This window comes from Girardinichthys multiradiatus, chromosome 12 (genome assembly GCF_021462225.1).
Source record: "Girardinichthys multiradiatus isolate DD_20200921_A chromosome 12, DD_fGirMul_XY1, whole genome shotgun sequence".
Classification (NCBI taxonomy): Eukaryota; Metazoa; Chordata; class Actinopteri; order Cyprinodontiformes; family Goodeidae; genus Girardinichthys; species Girardinichthys multiradiatus.
This window is the reverse complement of record NC_061805.1, coordinates 38025338-38046370: the sequence shown is the minus strand read 5'-3', so window position 1 is coordinate 38046370 and position 21033 is coordinate 38025338. Positions and strand designations below refer to the sequence as shown.

The window sequence follows — 21033 nt, the reverse complement described above, 5'->3', positions numbered from 1 at the left end:
GTGTCCTTCTACTTTTGCATGAATGATGTGTCCACACACCTGAATTACATAGGTTTTTAGCAGGACTTTGTAGAACTTGAGTGCATGTGGAGGTAATTCAGTGATTTGATTTAGGTGTGTTGGACTTGGAACCATCCAAACGTTACAGACACTGGCCCTCAAGGACTGGAGCTTTACACCTCTTATCTATTTTTTATATCAGCTTGTACCTGCTTTGGGTCACCACGGGTCAGTCAGTGGGCTAGGAGGGGCTACAGGTTGCCAGTCCATCCCAAGGACAACATATTTACCACATTAATACCTAAGGACAGGTTAGAATCTCCATTTCACTAAACATACAGCTTTGGGACTGCTGGTGGAAACCAGAGTACCAAGAGAAAGCATGCAAATTCCACTGAAAGGCCTCGGCCAGGACTTTAATCCAGGACATTTTTCCAGCAAGACAGCCGTGCTAACAATTGCACCATTGCACAGCCCTGAGTTCAGTTGTATTTATATTATTTGAAGGCCCAAAGTTGGCAGCACTGAATGATCAAAGTTTGAAGAGGAAGTCAACACTGTTGACTGTACCTTTTAATCTGTTATCTAGAAACATAATGACTCAACAAAATCCTGTTTGCACACAAAAATATAGAACTACTCATAAAGCTTGTACACTAAACATGGACCATTTTGTCACAATTCTTCCTTATTGTTGCTTTTGCCTGGGTCAGAGGTGTGGAATAACCTGTGCAGGTTGCCAGTCAATCACATGGCAACACAGAGACACACCGGACAAACAACCAAACATGCCTAAAGACAATCATGTTTTTCGATGGTAGCAAGAATTCCTGGAGCCAACCCACGCATGCACAAAGAGAGCATGCAAACTCCATGCTGAAAGACCCCAAGCCAGGGGGTCACATGTGTGGACACATATTTAGTAGAATTCTGCTGATTTTGGTGAGCATTGACAGAATTACTGAACTATGCAGCAGTCTTAAAACTGCAAATTATGCATTTATTTCTCTTTGCCCAGCTGCAGTCATCCAACATATATAAAAGTTCTTTCTAAATTCATTTATTGCTAATTAGCTTTAAGTGAGAACTTTTTATTCAATGCTCACTCACACACAGTCAGTTTTAAATGTGTGTTCAATCTTGATGTTTCTAATTAGCTGATTAATTTGTGGGACAGTTGATGCTTTGTGGACAGTGCATTTTGAGGTCACATTTTCTAAATCCTTTATGCAGCAAACAACCGATGCGATAAGATAAGGGCTACTGGTGCATGAGTGTGAGAAGCCCACATGTTAAACTCACAGGACTGTGTCAAATATAGCTGGACTGCAGACGTCAGCAGGATCAGGCGAGTGTGCCAGCGTCTGCTTGAGCATGCTGTGCACCATTTGCAGAGATGTACCTGCATCTCAGAAAATTACTGGAACTCTGCCACTGTGCCTAACGCAGTGCTTGACAACGAAAAGAAAGTAAACTGAACTTGAAGTGAGGGATATTTAAATGTCATCATTAAACCCTTATCGCAGTCCAACTCAACCCACGAGCAATGTTTACCTGACTTGATGTTCTTTTTGATAGAAGCTTTTTACACCAGTTGCTCCATGAGCACATGCTGTTCAATCATTGATTGGTCAGAACAGGAATCAACAAATGTATGTGATGGATAAGGTTTTATTGCAAAGTGTTTTATTGGTTACATTGCCAGTGTTTACAGTGCCTAGTGAACTTACTTACCTTTTGTCACATTAAGGACGACCACAAACTTGAATGCATTTTATCAGGATTTTATGTGATAGACCAACACACAATAGTACATAAGTGTAGTGTAAAAGGAAAATGATAAAAGGTTTTTCACAAAGGTGTGTTGTTAATATTTTTTGCCACCTTTCCTGTTGCTGCAGAGGAAAGGAATTCCCTCAGCATGATGCAGCCACCGCCATGTTTCACCTTGCAGACGGTGTGTTTTGGGTGGTGTGGAGAGTTATTTTTCACCACAGGTAGCATTTGGCATCTAGAGGAAAAAGTAAAGTTTTTATCTGACCACAGAACTTTCTTCCACGTTTGCTGCATTGGGGGTTTTAATTCTAGGGATATTAACACTTTTGCAAGGCACTATCTCCTGTGTTTATTAGTCTATGCGCTGCTTTAACTGTAATCCAGAAGTAAGTTTATTAGTTTGAAACTGTTACAGCATTTTTTTAAACTATCTTCCAATGCTACAGCTGCAGATGTTTTTCCACAGCATTTAGAGACAAAGGTTGCTTTCTCAGAACATGTTTTTCAAGATGTGTTTTGTATGGACTAAATTAATTGTTATAAATATATCCAATTGTTCAGTTTACCAGATTTTGGTTAATTTCCCCTTTGTTTATTGCTTGTTGTGTTAATATAATCTTTTCACCACATCCTTGTTGCATCTCATTGTTACTGAAGCTGCTGACCTCTTTGAGACACCGATGTCAGTTTTTTTTTTTATATAAAGATTTCTGTTTAGGTGTTTTTCTTCAGTGCAGGTTGTCTACTTGGTTTGTCTTCTTAAACCAAGACACCATGATGATGTACAAACTGTAAACTGGAAAATGTCATGAAAAGTAGCTTACTTGTTTTAAAAAGGAAAACTCATCCAAAAAGACAAAGAAAACCATAAACATTCAAAGAAAGATGCGTACATTTACTTGCCATTTCAACTCGCGCTCATGTACCCTTTTTGTTTTTTTCTGTCTTGGTGTAATGCAGTCAAACAGTCAGTCAGCATTTTGCAGCCAGTCTCCATTTGGCTGTGGGAACCTGCTCTTACTGTGGGAGCTATGTCTTGCCCAGAGAAAGGAATGTGCCTACATGGTTGGAAAAATCAAACTGGTTAAAGTGGAGACGTAGAAAGATGTGCTTGGGTGGAAGAAAGAGAGGGAATGAGGTAGGAACAGTATGTGCTGATGGAAGAAGTATAAAAGTCTAAGAAGAATGGGAAGCAAAAAAATATCTGAAGGACCAGCTGTCTTCAAGGAGATTATTTTCTCTTAATGTTCAAATGAGAAATACAGAAACTTTAAAAACACTGATCAGTGTTTCAGTGGGAAGGCTTAAAGGAAATATGTCTCAAATGAAGGGGGAGGCAGGATCAAGGAATGAGTCTGAGAAAAGGGAGTGTAGGAAAAGAAACAGACACTGCAGCAGAGTACAAATGACAGAACCATGGAAGTGGCACCTACGTGAGGACTTAGTGTGCAAACTTGGGCCTCGTGCCCTCTGTTTCCATCCTACTTGTGAAGCGAACTGGACTCTGCTGGACACTGTGTCTTACATAGCAGATAGCTACAGCTAAACTGAGTCAGCAAAGTATTTTTAAATAGGATTATCCCTCAGGATTCAAAGATGAGCTTAGAACCAGCTTTGCTGCCTTAAAAAGTATTAAATCTTACTTCGCATTAAAAAGATAAGATGAAGTCATCAAATGTGCCCCATATGGTCATGACAGATGCAGTGCCTTGAGAAAATATTCATACCCCATAAAGTTGAAAAATTATACATGGTTTAATGAAAAGGGAAGTGTGCATTTGTACTCAGGCCACCAAGCCCAATACTTTGCGGAACCTCTTTGCACTTCAATTACAGCTGTGAATCTTTTTGGGTATCTTGCTACCTTTGCACATCCAGACGCAGAAACTTTCAGATTTTTATTTGTAAAACATCAGCTTCTCTTCATGTAAGAATTTGTATTGGTCTATCACAAGAAATTACAAAAAAATACGTTAAAGTGCATGGTTCTAATTTAATGTAATGTAGAGACATTCAGGGTTATTAATACTTTCTCAAGTCACAGTGTTTCCATGTGGATTAACAATGAATTCTGCTAATGGTGCATCATGTGTTTTTTCACTGAGGATCCCCAATAAAGGTGTACTTTTGCCACTTCATTAAACTGACACATGCTTCTTGATTCAAAAGCTGCTACTAACAATATTTCCTTACAGACTGCAGAGCTTATCTGGGTGCTGTATTGACTTGCCCTGACAGTGCACCCAGTCTCCTGGGCCTCCATGGGGATGTTATCTTGAACTTTCCTGTTACTATTAATACAAAATGTTGAATTCATCTGTATTATCCTATTAATGGCAAACTGATTTAAAGAATCCAAAACAGACTCGCGTTGCTTGGTGTACAGCCCTCGCAGGAAGAGTTTGAACTTCTGCTTTCATTTAATCATATAAACAAGACATTGCATGCTTACCAATATGAACACAAGAAGAGCTTAGTCATGTAGTCTCATGTTTGCTTTTATTGCACATAGTAGATTTTATCTATTTGAGAGTATGCGTGGGTATTCTAAGTGCTGTTTGGAAACTGTAGGAAGTGTCACGCCTTTTGCCTTCTAGGTAATTAGTTTAACACTGTCTGATAAAGCAAGTTGATGGTTTTCAGCTAGAATACACTCATCACATCCACTCCCTAGAGATCTGAAGGCTTGATGGAAATGTAATAAAATTTTCACCAAGATATAAAAATATTGTCCTCTGGTCTGATAATCAAACCTATTTTACAAAAAGATCAGTATCTCCACTTCTTTTTCACTCAGACATATTAGTTATGCCATAAATGCTCAACAAATAAGATGAGTGCAGCTCTGGAGCATGCATTTCTGTTTGTTGTTTTGTACCGTCCACCAGGCCCTTACTCTCAATTTTTAGATCAGTTTTCAGACCTTTTATCTGATTTAGTGTTAAATACAGATAAAGTTATTATAGTGGGGGATTTTAACATTCATGTTGACACTGAAAGTGATAGCCTAAATATAGCATTTAATGCTATCTTGGACTCAATTGGCTTTGCTCAAAATATTAACAAGTCTACCCACCTTTGTCTTCATTCTCTGGACCTTGTGCTGACATATGGCATTGAGTGTAAAGACAATATTATCTCTTAATCCTGTCCTGTCTGACCATTTCTTAATAACCTTTGAGTTTAATTTAACCGAGTACTCCAGACCTGAAAGAAAATTTCATTATAGTAGATCATTATCAGACGAGGCTGTAACAATCTTTAAAGAATCTGTTCCACTTTTAATTTCCTCATCACTGAAAAGTACATTGGAGGGCAATAATTCTGTTTCTGCCTCTTCACAAATGGATTATTTTGTTCAGTGTTTCTTCATCATTGCGTGGTGCATTAGACAATGCAGCCCCCTTGAAAAAGAAGGTAATCATTCATAGGAGGCTAGCTCATTGGTTTAATTCAGAGCTGCATACTTTAAAGCACAATGTTGGAGAGAAAATGGCACTCTACACACCTAGAGGATTCCTACTTAATCTGGAAAAATAGCCTACTGTTGTATAAAAATACACTTCACCAAGCCAGAACAGCTTACAGGTCCTTCTCAAAATATTAGCATATTGTGATAAAGTTCATTATTTTCCATAATGTAATGATGAAAATTTAACATTCATATATTTTAGATTCATTGCACACTAACTGAAATATTTCAGGTCTTTTATTGTCTTAATACGGATGATTTTGGCATACAGCTCATGAAAACCCAAAATTCCTATCTCACAAAATTAGCATATTTCATCCAACCAATAAAAGAAAAGTGTTTTTAATACAAAAAACGTCAACCTTCAAATAATCATGTACAGTTATGCACTCAATACTTGGTCGGGAATCCTTTGGCAGAAATGACTGCTTCAATGCGGCGTGGCATGGAGGCAATCAGCCTGTGGCACTGCTGAGGTCTTATGGAGGCCCAGGATGCTTCGATAGCGGCCTTTAGCTCATCCAGAGTGTTGGGTCTTGAGTCTCTCAACGTTCTCTTCACAATATCCCACAGATTCTCTATGGGGTTCAGGTCAGGAGAGTTGGCAGGCCAATTGAGCACAGTGATACCATGGTCAGTAAACCATTTACCAGTGGTTTTGGCACTGTGAGCAGGTGCCAGGTCGTGCTGAAAAATGAAATCTTCATCTCCATAAAGCTTTTCAGCAGATGGAAGCATGAAGTGCTCCAAAATCTCCTGATAGCTAGCTGCATTGACCCTGCCCTTGATAAAACACAGTGGACCAACACCAGCAGCTGACACGGCACCCCAGACCATCACTGACTGTGGGTACTTGACACTGGACTTCTGGCATTTTGGCATTTCCTTCTCCCCAGTCTTCCTCCAGACTCTGGCACCTTGATTTCCAAATGACATGCAGAATTTGCTTTCATCCGAAAAAAGTACTTTGGACCACTGAGCAACAGTCCAGTGCTGCTTCTCTGTAGCCCAGGTCAGGCGCTTCTGCCGCTGTTTCTGGTTCAAAAGTGGCTTGACCTGGGGAACGTGGCACCTGTAGCCCATTTCCTGCACACGCCTGTGCACGGTGGCTCTGGATGTTTCTACTCCAGACTCAGTCCACTGCTTCCGCAGGTCCCCCAAGGTCTGGAATCGGCCCTTCTCCACAATCTTCCTCAGGGTCCGGTCACCTCTTCTCGTTGTGCAGCGTTTTCTGCCACACTTTTTCCTTCCCACAGACTTCCCACTGAGGTGCCTTGATACAGCACTCTGGGAACAGCCTATTCGTTCAGAAATTTCTTTCTGTGTCTTACCCTCTTGCTTGAGGGTGTCAATAGTGGCCTTCTGGACAGCAGTCAGGTCGGCCGTCTTACCCATGATTGGGGTTTTGAGTGATGAACCAGGCTGGGAGTTTTAAAGGCCTCAGGAATCTTTTGCAGGTGTTTAGAGTTAACTCGTTGATTCAGATAATTAGGTTCATAGCTCGTTTAGAGACCCTTTTAATGATATGCTAATTTTGTGAGATAGGAATTTTGGGTTTTCATGAGCTGTATGCCAAAATCATCCGTATTAAGACAATAAAAGACCTGAAATATTTCAGTTAGTGTGCAATGAATCTAAAATATATGAATGTTAAATTTTCATCATGACATTATGGAAAATAATGAACTTTATCACAATATGCTAATATTTTGAGAAGGACCTGTATTTCTCATCATTAATAGAAGAGAACAAGAATAATCCTAGGTTTCTCTTTAGTACAGTTGCTAAACTTACACAGAGTCATAGCTCTGTTGAGCCATCCATTCCCCTAGCTCTTAGAAGCCATGACTTTATGGGATTCTTCTTAAATAAAATTGATTTTATTAAAAAGAAAATCTTTGACATACTCCCGAAGATGATTACTTCATCCTCAGCAAGTGAGACAACATTGGAAATAACTGTAGAACCTGATCTGTGATTGGACTGTTTTGATCCTGTGAAGCTTCCTGAGTTTTCAGAAATATTAGCTTCATCTAAACCTTCAACTTGTATGTTAGACCTAATCCCAACCAAATTATTTAAGGAAGTGTTCCCTTCTAATTACCAGCCCCATTTTAGATATGATTAATCTATCTTTCGTAAATGGATATGTACCACAAGCTTTTAAGTTAGCTGTAATTAAACCTTTACTTAAGAAACCTTCGCTTGATCGAGATGACTTGAAAAATTACAGACCTATATCTAATCTTCCATTCTTATCTAAAATTCTTGAGAAAATAGTCAAATGTGTGAGCATTTACACAGCAAAGAGTTTCAGTCAGGCTTCAAAGCTCATCATAGTACTGAAACAGCTCTGCTGAAAGTCACTAATGATATTCTTATGGCCTCAGATAATGGACTTGTGTCTGTACTCGTTCTGTTAGATCTCAGTGCTGCATTTGATACAGTCGACCATAATATTCTCTTAAAAAGGCTGGAATATGCTGTAGGGATCAGGGGAAAAGCGCTAGACTGGTTTAAATCTTATCTGTCTGACAGATTCCAGTTTGTTCATGTAAATGATAAATCATCTTTAAACTCTAGGGTTAATTGTGGAGTACCACAGGGTTCAGTACTTGGGCCAATTCTCTTTACTTTATTATGCTTCCAATGGGTCAAATTATCAGGCAGCATAGGATTAATTTTCACTGTTACACTGATGATACTCAGCTTTACTTATCCATAAATCCTGATGAACCCAACCAGTTAGATAGACTACAAGCATGTCTTGAAGATATAAAAACTTGGATGACATTACATTTTTTGCTTCTAAATTCAGACAAGACAGAAGTTGTCATCTTTGGACCAGAGTCTTTAAAAAAGAAACTGCTTAATCAATCACTTAACCTGGATGGCATTAAATTGACCTCTGGTAATAAAGTAAAAAACCTTGGTGTTACTTTTGACCAGGACATGTAATTTAAATCCCATATTAAACAGGTTTCCAGGATTTCCTTCTTTCACCTCCGGAACATTGCCAAAGTGAGAAATATCCTATCCAGGAGTGACGCTGAAAAACTAGTCCATGCATTTGTTACTTCAAGGCTGGACTATTGTAATTCTTTACTATCAGGATGTCCACAAAATGCAGTTAAAAGCCTTCAGCTGATTCAAAATGCTGCAGCAAGAGTTCTGATGAAAATTAAAAAGAGAGATCATATTTCTCCTATTTTAGCTTCCCTTCATTGGCTCCCTGTTAAATCCAGAATATAATTAAAAATTATCCTCCTCACATATAAAGCCCTTAATGATCTAACTCCATCATACATCAGAGATCTGATGGTTCCATATGTTCCTAACAGAGCACTTCGTTCTCAGACTGCAGGTCTACTTGTGGTTCCTAGAGTCTCTAGAAGTAGAATGGGAGGCAGATCCTTTAGTTATCAGGCTCCTCTCCTGTGGAACCAGCTCCCGGTTTTGGTCCGTGAGGCAGACTCCCTGTCTACTTTTAAGGCTAGACTTAAAACTTTCCTTTTTGATAAAGCTTATAGTTAGAGTGGCTTAGGTTATCAGGGAGGGAGGAAGGCTCCCTGTTGGTTGGAGTAAGGGGGAGTCAGGTTTAGCCTAAACCGGCTCAGTTATGGTTGAGGTGCAAACACACCCTCCATTTCTGCTACTTGTATGACCCCTTCTCTTTTCCAATGGTTATAATCAGTCTGACAGAGGGAGGTATCCCAATCCTTGTGGTTTTTAGTGTAACAATGACCATCAGTGGGACCCTTTGTGGGGTGCCTTGAGATGACATTGTTGTAAATAAGCGCCGTTTAACTAAATAATCTGAACTGAATCTATCTGTGTAGTTATACTGCTATAGGCTTAGGCTGCTGAAGGACATAATGACCACTTTCACCCTCTTCGCTACATTCTCACACTACTCTCCAATTTTGCATTATTTGCTGTTATTTCAGCTTTTAACGTTTTCTCTCTCTTTCTCTTCCTAGAAGCTACACCTGGCCTGACTTTGTGTCTACCTGTGACACCTTTATTGAGAGGGGCATTGTCCGAGCTTCTGCTGACAACAACTTAATGCTCACCCTCTACTGATGATCCACATGGCCCTCTTTTTTAGTGTTTAACCATTTCTCTCTCCTAGACATAGCGATTGACTGAGCTTAACTGTAACTAAATGTATGTGCTCTCTTTCAGACTCTAACCTCGAAAACTGGCTCATAGTTTATCTGTTCTTTCTTTCTAGGTGAAACGACCAAAGGAACTACATCCATTAACATTTAATTTTCCTTCCCATAGAACATACTCCTAGATCAGTGCTTCTTTGTTCTCTTTGTGTCTCTGCTTTGTTCTCTCAAACCCCCAGTCGGTCGTGGCAGATGGCCGCTCACACTGAGACTGCTTCTGCTGGAGGTTTCTTCCTGTTAAAAGGGAGTTTTTCCTCTCCACTGTCGCTACATGCATGCTCAATATGAGGGATTGCTGCAAAGTCAATGCCAGTGACTGTTCACTGTCTCTACATGCTCATCCAGGAGGAGTGAATGCTGCAAGTCACTGACTGGATGCAATCTGCTGGGTTTCCTTAGACAGAAAAACTTTTTATCCAATTTGGATAAATAACTAACTCTGACTGCACTGTTCAATGGATAGGATTAATTGGAATGTATGTACCTGACTGTTGTGAGGTGCCTTGAGACAACATGTGTTGTGAATTGGCGCTATATAAATAAATAAAACTGAATTGAATTGAATTGAATTTGTGAAAAGGTAGGTCTTTGTGCATCTTAGGTCATTTAAGTACCCTCATTGCTTGTCTGCTCTCCAGTGTTTGAGGCTTTCATCTGTATCCACATCGTTTATCTACTTTATGCCACATTTGAACTAATTGGATTTCAAATCTGCATTGGTTATAGGAATAAATACGAGCTTTAAAGTTTGTACAACCTCTGTACAACTTCTCAAATTTCTGCATGCATATGATGTGTTATATCAGATTGTTTTTACACAAGGTGAAATAATACAAAAAGAGAACTTGGTTAAACTCTTCTGTCCAAAACACTTTCTAATTAATGGATTTATCAAGAAAAATAAAATCCAATAATTTTAAATTTGCGAGCATTTAAACATTATTTTATGGAGTTAGAAAATCAAAAATGTTTAATGTTAATTCACTCACCAATCTTTATTGAAGATTTACGGAAAAGTAAGATAGTGTTAACAGGTTAGACTTTCCGGAAGAGAATTGTTGTTTCTTGTTGCCCTGATGAATTAAATTCCCATCAGGTTTACATTAAACAGCAATGATGTACATGGGTGGGCATGCCCATCTGCACTTTGATGAAAATCATAGAATCCAGCCAAAAAGGACTGTACAGTCTTCATAAAACAAATAGCTGCACATATACAACCCCAATTCCAATTAAGTTGAGACTCATTTTGAATTTGATTCTTGCAACACGTTCCAAAAAAGCTGGGAGAGGGTCAACGAAAGACTGGGAAAGTTGAGGAATGTTCAAAAATCATCTGACTGGAACATTTCACGGGTGAACAGGTTAATTGGAAACAGGTGATTGTCATGATTGGGTATCAAAGGAGCATCCCCGAAAGGCTCAGTCTTTCACAAGCAGGGATGGGTGAGGTTTGCCACTTTGTGAACTGCGTGAGACAAAAGGCCAACAGTTTAAGAACAACGTTTTTCAACCTATAATTGCAAGGAATTTAGGCAATCTAGGATTTTATTATCTACAGTCTATACCCCTCAGGAGGCACAGCATTAAAACTGACATTCTGTAACGATATTACCACGTGGGCTCAGGAACACTTCAGAAAACCATTGTCAGTTAACACAGTCTGTCCTTATGTCTACAAGTGCAAGTTAAAACTCTACCAAACCAAATATCAGCATCACCCAGAAACTCATCTGAGATGGACTGATGCAAAGTGGAAATGTGTGCTGATGAGTACTGACAAGACACCATGGACGTGTTGTTCACCGGGGCAAAGAGAAAAAGGACTATCTGGACTGTCATCAGCACAAAGTTCAAAAGCCACCATCTACGATGGTATGGGGGTGTGTTAGTGCCCATGGCATGGGTAACTTGCACAGCTTTGATGGCACCATTAATGCTGAAAGGCACATACAGGTTTTGGAGCAAAAAATGCTGCCATCCAAGCAACTTCTTTTTCAGGTACGTCCCTGCTTATTTCAGCAAGACAATGCCAAGCCACATTCTACACGTGTTACAACAGGCTGGATTTGTAGTAAGAGTGCGGGTACTAGACTGGCCTACAGGCAGTCATGTCTCCCATTGAAAATATATTGGCGCATTAAGAAGCGCAAGATACAACAGTGGAACCCCCGGAGCAACTGCATCCTCATTTACGAAATGCTTATTGAGTGTTGCTAAAAGGAAAGATGATGTAACACACCGGTAAACATGCCCCTGGTCCAGCTTTTTTGGAACATGTTGCAAGCATTAAATTTGAAATAAGTGAATATTTGAAAAAAGCAATAAGATTTATCAATTTGAACAATAAATGTATTGCTTTGTAGTATAATAAATTGCATATAGGTTGAACAGGATTTGCAAATCATTGTATTCTGTTTTAATTTACGTTTTAGACAACATCCCAACTTCATTCGATTTGGGGTTGTACAAAGTTTTTAATTGGCTGTTTTTTGTTGTTTTTTTTAACTGATAAGGTTTTAAAATGTTTTTTTACTTTTATTTGTTCTGCAGAGGTGCCGCTGGTCCTTTACCTGTTTCTGCTCATCTCACTGGTCTGGTTGTGGGCAGGCCTCCACATGGGCTACAGGTACCTGTGGATGCTCATCCTCTATGTCATCTTTAACTGCCTGCTGGTAAGATCACTTGCTCGTTTCATTATTTGCATGCCCACTGATCTGCTGATTACAAAAACCACCTACTGACAGCTTCGTACTTTAAGTTCATTGTATTGCAGTTGTGCTTTGTAAAATCAAAAAACATAATTCAAGTACTCAGTATGAATATTACAGAATCAGAATCAGAAAAGCTTTATTGCCAAGTACGTTTTTGGACATACAAGGAATTTGTTTTGGCATAGTCAGTGCAATACAATACAAATTAAACAGTATAAACATGTTACAGAGGGGAAAGCTAACCAAAGGAATTGTGTTGATGCAAATTTTTCTCTACTTGAAATGTACCTTTCCTTTTGTTCCTGGCTTGGATTAAAAGACTTCTTTCTGTGTTGTGTATATGCTTGTAAATGTGCTTGGGTGCAAATGTTTGGCCCATTTAAGAATGGGACCGGGGTTAGGATTCACTGCTTCAAAGAACTGGGAATGCCTCAGGAGTGCAGGGAGAATCAGGGTTATCAGTGTATTACATCTTAGTGCTGCTGCTCCCTACCTTTCCTTATTCCTTATCTGTTTCTGGTCTCTCTTTTAAATGTTTTCTGGTTTTCATATGTGTCCAGTCTTTGCGCTGATTCTGTTCTTCGCTTACTTCAGATGATTAAAAAGGAATAATAGTGAAGGATTGTCACCAAATTTCTTATACTTTCTACCGCGTGGTGGTAAGGGTGCGTCCTGTAACCAATGGGTTGCCAGTTTGAACCCCCACTCTGTCTGTCTTAATCATTGTGTCCTTGGGCAAAACACTTCACCTGCCTTGCCAGCTGATGGTGGTCAGAGGGCTCGGTGGCACCAATTGTATGGCAGCCTCACTTCTGTCAGTTTGCCCCAGGGCAGCTGTGGCTACAATGTAGCTTACCACTGTCAGTGTGTGAATGTGTGTATGAATAGGTGGATGACTGATTGTAGTGTAAAGCGCTTTGGGGTCCCTGGGGACTTGATAAAGCGCTATACAAGTACAGGCCACATAAAGCTGGAAAACCTCGAAGTTATGTACCCTGCACAATTGTTTATGAGATCTAAAGCAAATTTGCATTGCATGTAGGTTGTTGAACAAAATGCATATTAGAGACTGTACAACAAACAGTACACTACATTGCAGGTCAGTATATGCAAAGCAATACATTTATTTTATCAGACGGGAGAACGGATGATTTTTGCATAGACTTGGAGAAGTATTTTGAGGCGTTTCAAGAACGCAGTGCACTTCCTAATATGTGTAATGGATCATGAGAGCAATGGTTCATACATTTGCTTCTGGCCGCACTTGCTAAAATGTGTGCACAGGACAATGGGCATGATGTACTGCACAGAAACATCCATTACTTAACCTCTGTTATACCACCGATAAGGTAATGAAATTCCTGTTAGTGTTTCCTCCTCTACAGATAGGCTGAGAATGATGGTGTAGGTTCAGAAACCTCTCCCATGCATAGGGAAATAATTTCATTCGTGAGGAAACATCCTACTGCAGGTGTGATACCTGGTGTGGCAGCATTACGGTAGGAAGGCTGTAAGGAATTTTTTATTTAGTGAGAATTAATAGTGCAATAGCATTATTATTGCACTATGGAGTTCATGAAATTGAGTTTTCCTAATTTGCTACAATCTGTACAATAGACTTTTCTTTCCACAAACTATTAGTCAGTAATTTTTAATAATCTAGGTATCATCAATATGATTTTTTTTTTTTAAGATATTTTTTCAGCACTAGTGGCCTTTATTTTTTTTATTTTGTGACAGTAGGCAGACAGGAAAGAGGGGTAGAGAGAGGGGGAGACATTCGGCAAATATCGCTGGGTCCGGGACTCGAACCCGGGATGGCCGCCTCGAGGACTGTAGCCTCCGTATATGGTCACGCGCTTAACCCCTACAACATCAGCGCCGCGCTATATGATTTTTGAGTGAAACAGACATTGAGACAAAATAATATAGTAATGTTTGAAGTATCAGAATTCAAGGAGGGCTCTTGAGCTCCAGAATCTGTTCAATTGCGGGCTCTTGGGTGTCCAAAACAAGTCTCACATTTAATCTAATGGCAAATTCTAGGGTTAGCAACAAGTGACGTAACCATGGCTTTGCTCAACATGCCACACATGTTGATACCTCAAATGGCAAAACGTTGTTTGCTTTAGCAGTTCCTGTTGACCTTATTTTCTTAATGAATATCTCACATAATTTTTGTATGCAAAGAATAAATTTAAACACTCGTTATTTTAGCTTCTCTTGAGCAATTCTATTTTCCAGGCTTATAAAAGGTCCAGGTCACATAGAAACCTGAAGTTTTTAATTAGTATTGTTGATTGACCATTTTGGATAGAAACTACTAAAATAAAAACAATCATAGACCTATTTATCCATTGAAACTTAATTTCAACAGTGTTCTACATTTAGCATAAAGCCTTGCTATTTGAACACTTAAATAATTGTTTAAAAAATTGTCTATTTGGCTTTTCTTATTTCCCATGGTTTAGTTTTACCAGTAGGTTTTTCTTGAAATGTTTGTCACCTTTGCCAAAGTTTCCAAATCACAATTTAGTCTTAAAGTGCACAGAAACAGGTCTGTGGTAACCCACGGTAATATGTGGCATCCACATGCTAAAGGCAACAGTGCTGACCGAAATAAGCTTGTCCTGTTGGCACAGTGACTAATGAAAAAAGGTGATGTCAGTGTTGCACTTAGCATTTGTTTGTGAGCTCCATCTGACTTTTGCTATGGGCATGAGCAGAAATGTTCGTATGTGCCTTGAAAAGTACTTTTTCGCTACTGCTGTAGGGTGAACATCCTAATCTCAGCACAGCGTCCTTATCACTGCGGTGGCCACACCGGTCTGTGAACCACAAGAGATTTGAAAAGTCTATAAACCAAACTAAAAGCTAGATTGAATAGATATGTCTTTAATTACCTTTTAAAAACATCCAAACTGTTAGTTGTCCTCAGGAAGGCATTTCCACAGCTGAGGGCCCTAAGAAAAGAAAGACTCCTCACCGTGTGTTTTTGTTCTTCGTTTTGTTATCAGTACGAGACTTTTCAGAAGACCTGAGAGGTGTGGAAGGCCTTTAGGACAAATGCAAATATGATAATAGGGTGGGAGAACACCATTAAGATTTTGAAATACCAGTAAGATCACCTTAAAATCAATTCTAGAATTGACAGGTAGCCAATGCAAAGACTTTAAAATCAGTTTGTGAGCTCACTTTCTGGTCCTTGTTGGCAGCTGAATTATAACTTACTAGTAATGGAGCTATAGTTCTTTTAGGAAGACCAGAAAGCGGAGCTTTACAATAATCTATTCTACAAGTTATAAGTGCAAACTTAAGTCTCTGCATTGGACTCAGATGGGTATTCTGCCAGTGTTCCTTAGTAATAAAATGCAATACTCTTTCATTTTTGGTTGATGGATTGAACCTATGAGATTTCAAAGCTCTAGATATTTTATAACACAATGTTGCTTGAAACCTTTCCACACCTTTATCCCTGGCCTGTCTGCTCTGTTTGACAAAAAACCTTTTAATCACCCACCGTCACTCTTCCTACCACATGGATGCACTTAGGGACACTGTAGCACATAGCTGAAATAAGAATAATACAATTTAATAGGTTCATTCCAGATTAATAGATTTCCTTTGGATTACGTTTTCCTTTCTTTTCAGGCAGGTCATTCTCCAGCATCAATATGTGTGCAACCTCTCCAACTAAAGTGTTCTGTAACAAAAAAAGAAAAAATATAAACTTGCTATAGCTGAACTTATGCAATTGATTTTCAGTCCAGGCACCAACACTGCATCATCAAAGTGCTTATCCGAGGCTCTAAAGTGGGCAGCAGGAATAAGGAAGGATTTATGAGAGTAGAAACAGGTGAAAAACCCCAATGCTAAACAGTGTGCACAAAGATATTGATGGAAAATAGAGTAAGAGAGGGTTTCTGTTGAGATGCTGCTGCAATGTAACAAGAAAGGATCTAATTAGATTTTTTGGTGTCTATGTGCTTGTGTGTTTTCAAGAGCGGACCTAAATTATGTAGCTGTAGGGGAGGTACTGTTAAAGTTTGTGACTCTGGGACATAATATAGACTGAATGAGAAAAAAATAGAACAAAACTAAATTACGATAATCTAGACTGACATTTGAACACAACGAGCAATAACATATGCGCAGTAAATAAGCCTAGAATTCAAAAGCAAAGGTGAAAATGTCCCTGTAAATATATTTATATAATGAATAACTGTTCAGATGCTGTATTATCAGCCCTTCTGGCAGCATTATTTGACTTGCTGCATTTAAACTCTTAATCTCACTGTTTTTGCAGATTTTAGTTTCCATTGTGTGGTGGGAAGTTATTAGAGTGTAGGTCACAGTTGCAAGGTGTTAAAGAGCAGTTCATGCACCAAACTTTCCATTAGAAGAATTTTCCATATTTACCTCACAGTTGTGGTTCATGTAGCTGTAAGGTCCACCGCCCTGCTGCTGCTAATCACGAAACATTACTAAACAGTCGCAGATGTTACAGCTGTGCATGGGTGTATTTGTGTTGCAGAATATTCAGAGCTCTTTTTTTCTGAGCGAAGTGGAAAAAAGAAGCAGTCTCCAGCTGCATATTTAAAGGTACTGAACTAAAAACCTAAAGGCATTCAAAATTGCGCTGAGAATAACTGACCTTTAAATCTAAAGGCTACACATGTTATTTCCTTCTTCCGCTCTGTTCAACTGTACATCTGTGCTTCACAAGGCTGAATTAGAAGATGATAATCAGATTTCCACAGCAGCACCCCTAATTATCTCCTGTTCTCCCTATAAACCTTTCCTCGTTATGTCGGCAACAGTCAAAAATATCAACAACACAGAAACAGCAACAGTCTTCATGATAATTTATTACCAGCCCACTCTTCCTTACTTAATCTTTATCTAAGATTGAGAAACCTGATATGTGTGAGGTAAAGTTTATGACACCTGAAGCAGTCACATGCAGTCACCTGTGTCGGGACAACATAGCATATAATATTTAAGGGAAGTCATGCTGTTTATATGAATCATAACCATGAGAAGCATAGGAAACGATTCACCCACATCATAAAGCTCTTTAACAGATCAGGTATTTTTACATGGTGTGCAACAATTGGCATTAACAATTAAGATCATTACAGTTTTTTTCTAGTGCCCCTTGATGTTTTTCACATTTTGTCACGTTGAAAACAATAACTTTCATGTATTTTATTGGGGTTTTATGGGATAAACAAAACAAAATAGTTCATAATTGTGATGTGGATGGACAATAATTAAGGTTTATCAACTTTTTTACAAATATCAATCTGAAAAGTGCATTTGTATTCAGCCCTCTTTAGCCTGATAACCTTAAACATGGAAAGACTTTCTCAGCTCACAGTTTAAGGTTGGTACAGAAAGGCCACAACTGAATGCTCAGTAGATGATATTTATGTAAAACCTTCTCATGTCCTCTACAGAGGAATGCCGATGCAGCAGCTTTCCTCCCGCTGCTGTTCTTAATGAGCTCAGCAACGTTTCTTTGCTGTTGCTGTCTGTTAGGAAACAGCTATGGGAAGAAACTTGTGCCATCAGAAACTGAATTTGAATTGCTCTGACTGAATTTGTATTTGTGTAATTTGAAATTAAATGCATTGCTTTGAAAATGAATTTCACTAAACTGAATTTAATGGTTTAAAACTGAACTTGTTTGCTTTGAACCAAGGCTGGAGCTGAAGGAGAAAGACAGAAGCTGGTAAACACTCTGGGTGGAAATGGAAAAACTGTGAATGTGTTCATTAGATGCTAACTTATAGGGGTTGGGTTCTTGGAAAGACCGGGGGGATATAAGTTCTTCTCCACGGTGGCTTGAGGCTGACAGGCTGAACAGTTTTCAGAGGATGAAGTGCTTTGCTTCTTCTCTTCCAGGAAACTCCACTATGGTTGGAGAGTTTTAACTCTCCAACCATAGTGGAGGGTGGACAGGCAGGTTGATGGGTGGTTCTCAGGTGTCTCCTGAGAAGCTGGGCTTGGAGTTGGAAGCAGAGAGGAGGCTCAGGGCTGATGTGTCAAGGCTGGAATTCCCAAACTCCTCTGAACAAGACACGAGCGAAAACGGAGACCAGAAAGGTTCCACGACTTCCTTCAGGGTGAGCTGCAAGGCAGGGGAAGAAAAACAAGGAGAAAAACAGCTTGGAAGCAGGACTGCAGAGAAGCAAAGATCTAGCTGTTACCACGCCAAGTGAGAAAACAAGCTGACACCTCCTTCTGGGTTTCCACTCCATAAGTAGCCCAGCTGATTGCTCTCAGATGAGCAACACCTGTGCAGCAGCACCTGCCAGTCACACCCTGCATAGAGAGAACACAGCACACAAACACAGCCTGCATGCAGCCTGCACACAGCCTGTACACAAACCTCCATGGATATGACACCATTTGGGTTGACAAAGACTGTTTGTCAGCCTCCCCTGCCACTGGATCCAACTCACTACCAGGTGGTGATAGGTTGACAGCTCTGCTCCTCAGTCCACCAGAGTGTCCAAGAGGTAATGCCTCAGGTCTGATTATATGTTACAAAATCAATCAGCAACCTTTGGGCCAAGGTGACCTGGCACCAAGTAAACTTATGAACCATCTTGTGCTCAAACATGATGTTTTGTTATGGACATTAACAAAACTCCATAACAAAACACAGGCTCAGATTGGGCTGGCTGTTCTTCCCGATCACACCCCCTTCAGGTAACATTGCCCTTTCCTACCTGGACATTGTCTCCCAGGGGTGCTACCATCTCCCAGGATCGTACTCCTTTCAGAACACCATCTATGCAATATAATTTTCTTTCTTCACACCATTAGTCAGTAATTTTTAATAATCTGGGTATCATCAATATGATATTTCTATTCTGATTTAATCTGTTTAATATAATCTTTTATGTGAATGTGTAAGCAAGAGAAAAGTGAAGTAACAGTTTTCTTTTAAAAGGGAGACATTATTTTTGTATGCAAAGAATAAATTTAAACACTTGTTATTTTAGCTTCTCTTGAGCAATTCTATTTTCCAGGCTTATAAAAGGTCCAGGTCACATAGAAACCTGAAGTTTTTAATTAGTGTTGTTGATTGACCATTTTGGATAGAAACTACTGAAATAAAAAAAATCGTAGATCTATTTATCCATTGAAACTTAATTTCAACAGTGTTCTACATTTAGCATAAAGCCTTGCTATTTGAACACTTAAATAATTGTTTAAAAAATTGTCCATTTGGCTTTTCTTATTTCCCATGGTTTAGTTTTACCAGTAGGTTTTTCTTGAAATGTTTGTCACCTTTGCCAAAGTTTCCAAATCACAATTTAGTCTTAAAGTGCACAGAAACAGGTCTGTGGTAACCCATGGTAATATGTGGCATCCACATGCTAAAGGCAACAGTGCTGACCGAAGTAAGCTGGTCCTGTTGGCACAGTGACTAATGAAAAAAGGTGATGTCAGTGTTGCACTTAGCATTTGTTTGTGAGCTCCATCTAGGTTTGCTCCATTCTATGACATCATGTGGACAGTTTCATCAGCTCACCAGTTATCTGAAAGTCCCTGATGGTGTGTTTGTATAACCAATGTCTATCAGATGTCCTATTTTGTGTTCAGTTATTTTGGTTGAAGGCTTTTTGATTAACTGCTAAACTTACTTGACTTACATGACTTGCTATGGGCATGAGCAGAAATGTTCTTATGATAGACGTTAAAAAACTAAGTCAGTCATTAAGTGCCTTCAAAAGTACTTACACCTTTTGAAATTTTTCACATTTTGTTGTCCTGCTGAAGGGTGAACTTCCATCCTAATCTCAAGTCTCAAGTCAAGGAATGGTTTGTTAGGGGTGAGGTGTTTGTAGTTGTGCCATCAATGATACAGTCAACCTTTATAGAGCACTTTACACACGGCCAGGTATATTACAATGGCAAAGCACACTCTTGTTGATTAGCAAGATACATACATATACAGGTCCTTCTCAAAATATTAGCATATTGTGATAAAGTTCATTATTTTCCATAATGTAATGATGAAAATTTAACATTCATATATTTTAGATTCATTGCACACTAACTGAAATATTTCAGGTCTTTTATTGTCTTAATACGGATGATTTTGGCATACAGCTCATGAAAACCCAAAATTCCTATCTCACAAAATTAGCATATCATTAAAAGGGTCTCTAAACGAGCTATGAACCTAATCATCTGAATCAATGAGTTAACTCTAAACACCTGCAAAAGATTCCTGAGGCCTTTAAAACTCCCAGCCTGGTTCATCACTCAAAACCCCAATCATGGGTAAGACTGCCGACCTGACTGCTGTCCAGAAGGCCACTATTGACACCCTCAAGCAAGAGGGTAAGACACAGAAAGAAATTTCTTTCTGTGTCGAATAGGCTGTTCCCAGAATGCTGTATCAAGGCACCTCTGTGGGAAGGAAAAAGTGTGGCAGAAATCGCTGCACAACGAGAAGAGGTTACCGGACCCTGAGGAAGATTGTGGAGAAGGGCCAATTCCAGACCTTGGGGGACCTGCGGAAGCAGTGGACTGAGTCTGGAGTAGAAACATCCAGAGCCACCGTGCACAGGTGTGTGCAGGAAATGGGCTACAGGTGCCGCATTCCCCAGGTCAAGCCACTTTTGAACCAGAAACAGCGGCAGAAGCGCCTGACCTGGGCTACAGAGAAGCAGCACTGGACTGTTGCTCAGTGGTCCAAAGTACTTTTTTCGGATGAAAGCAAATTCTGCATGTCATTTGGAAATCAAGGTGCCAGAGTCTGGAGGAAGACAGGGGAGAAGGAAATGCCAAAATGCCAGAAGTCCAGTGTCAAGTACCCACAGTCAGTGATGGTCTGGGGTGCCGTGTCAGCTGCTGGTGTTGGTCCACTGTGTTT

At 39.5% G+C, this 21033-nt stretch overlaps 1 protein-coding gene across 1 annotated transcript in view; it reads left to right on the top strand.

The window, feature by feature from the left end:
* Positions 1–21033, top strand: part of adgrv1 (adhesion G protein-coupled receptor V1) — a 169120-nt gene that overhangs the window by 130451 nt on the left and 17636 nt on the right. The window contains 1 exon segment of the mRNA XM_047382560.1: positions 11977–12098. Within this exon segment, the coding sequence (XP_047238516.1) occupies positions 11977–12098 (122 nt within the window).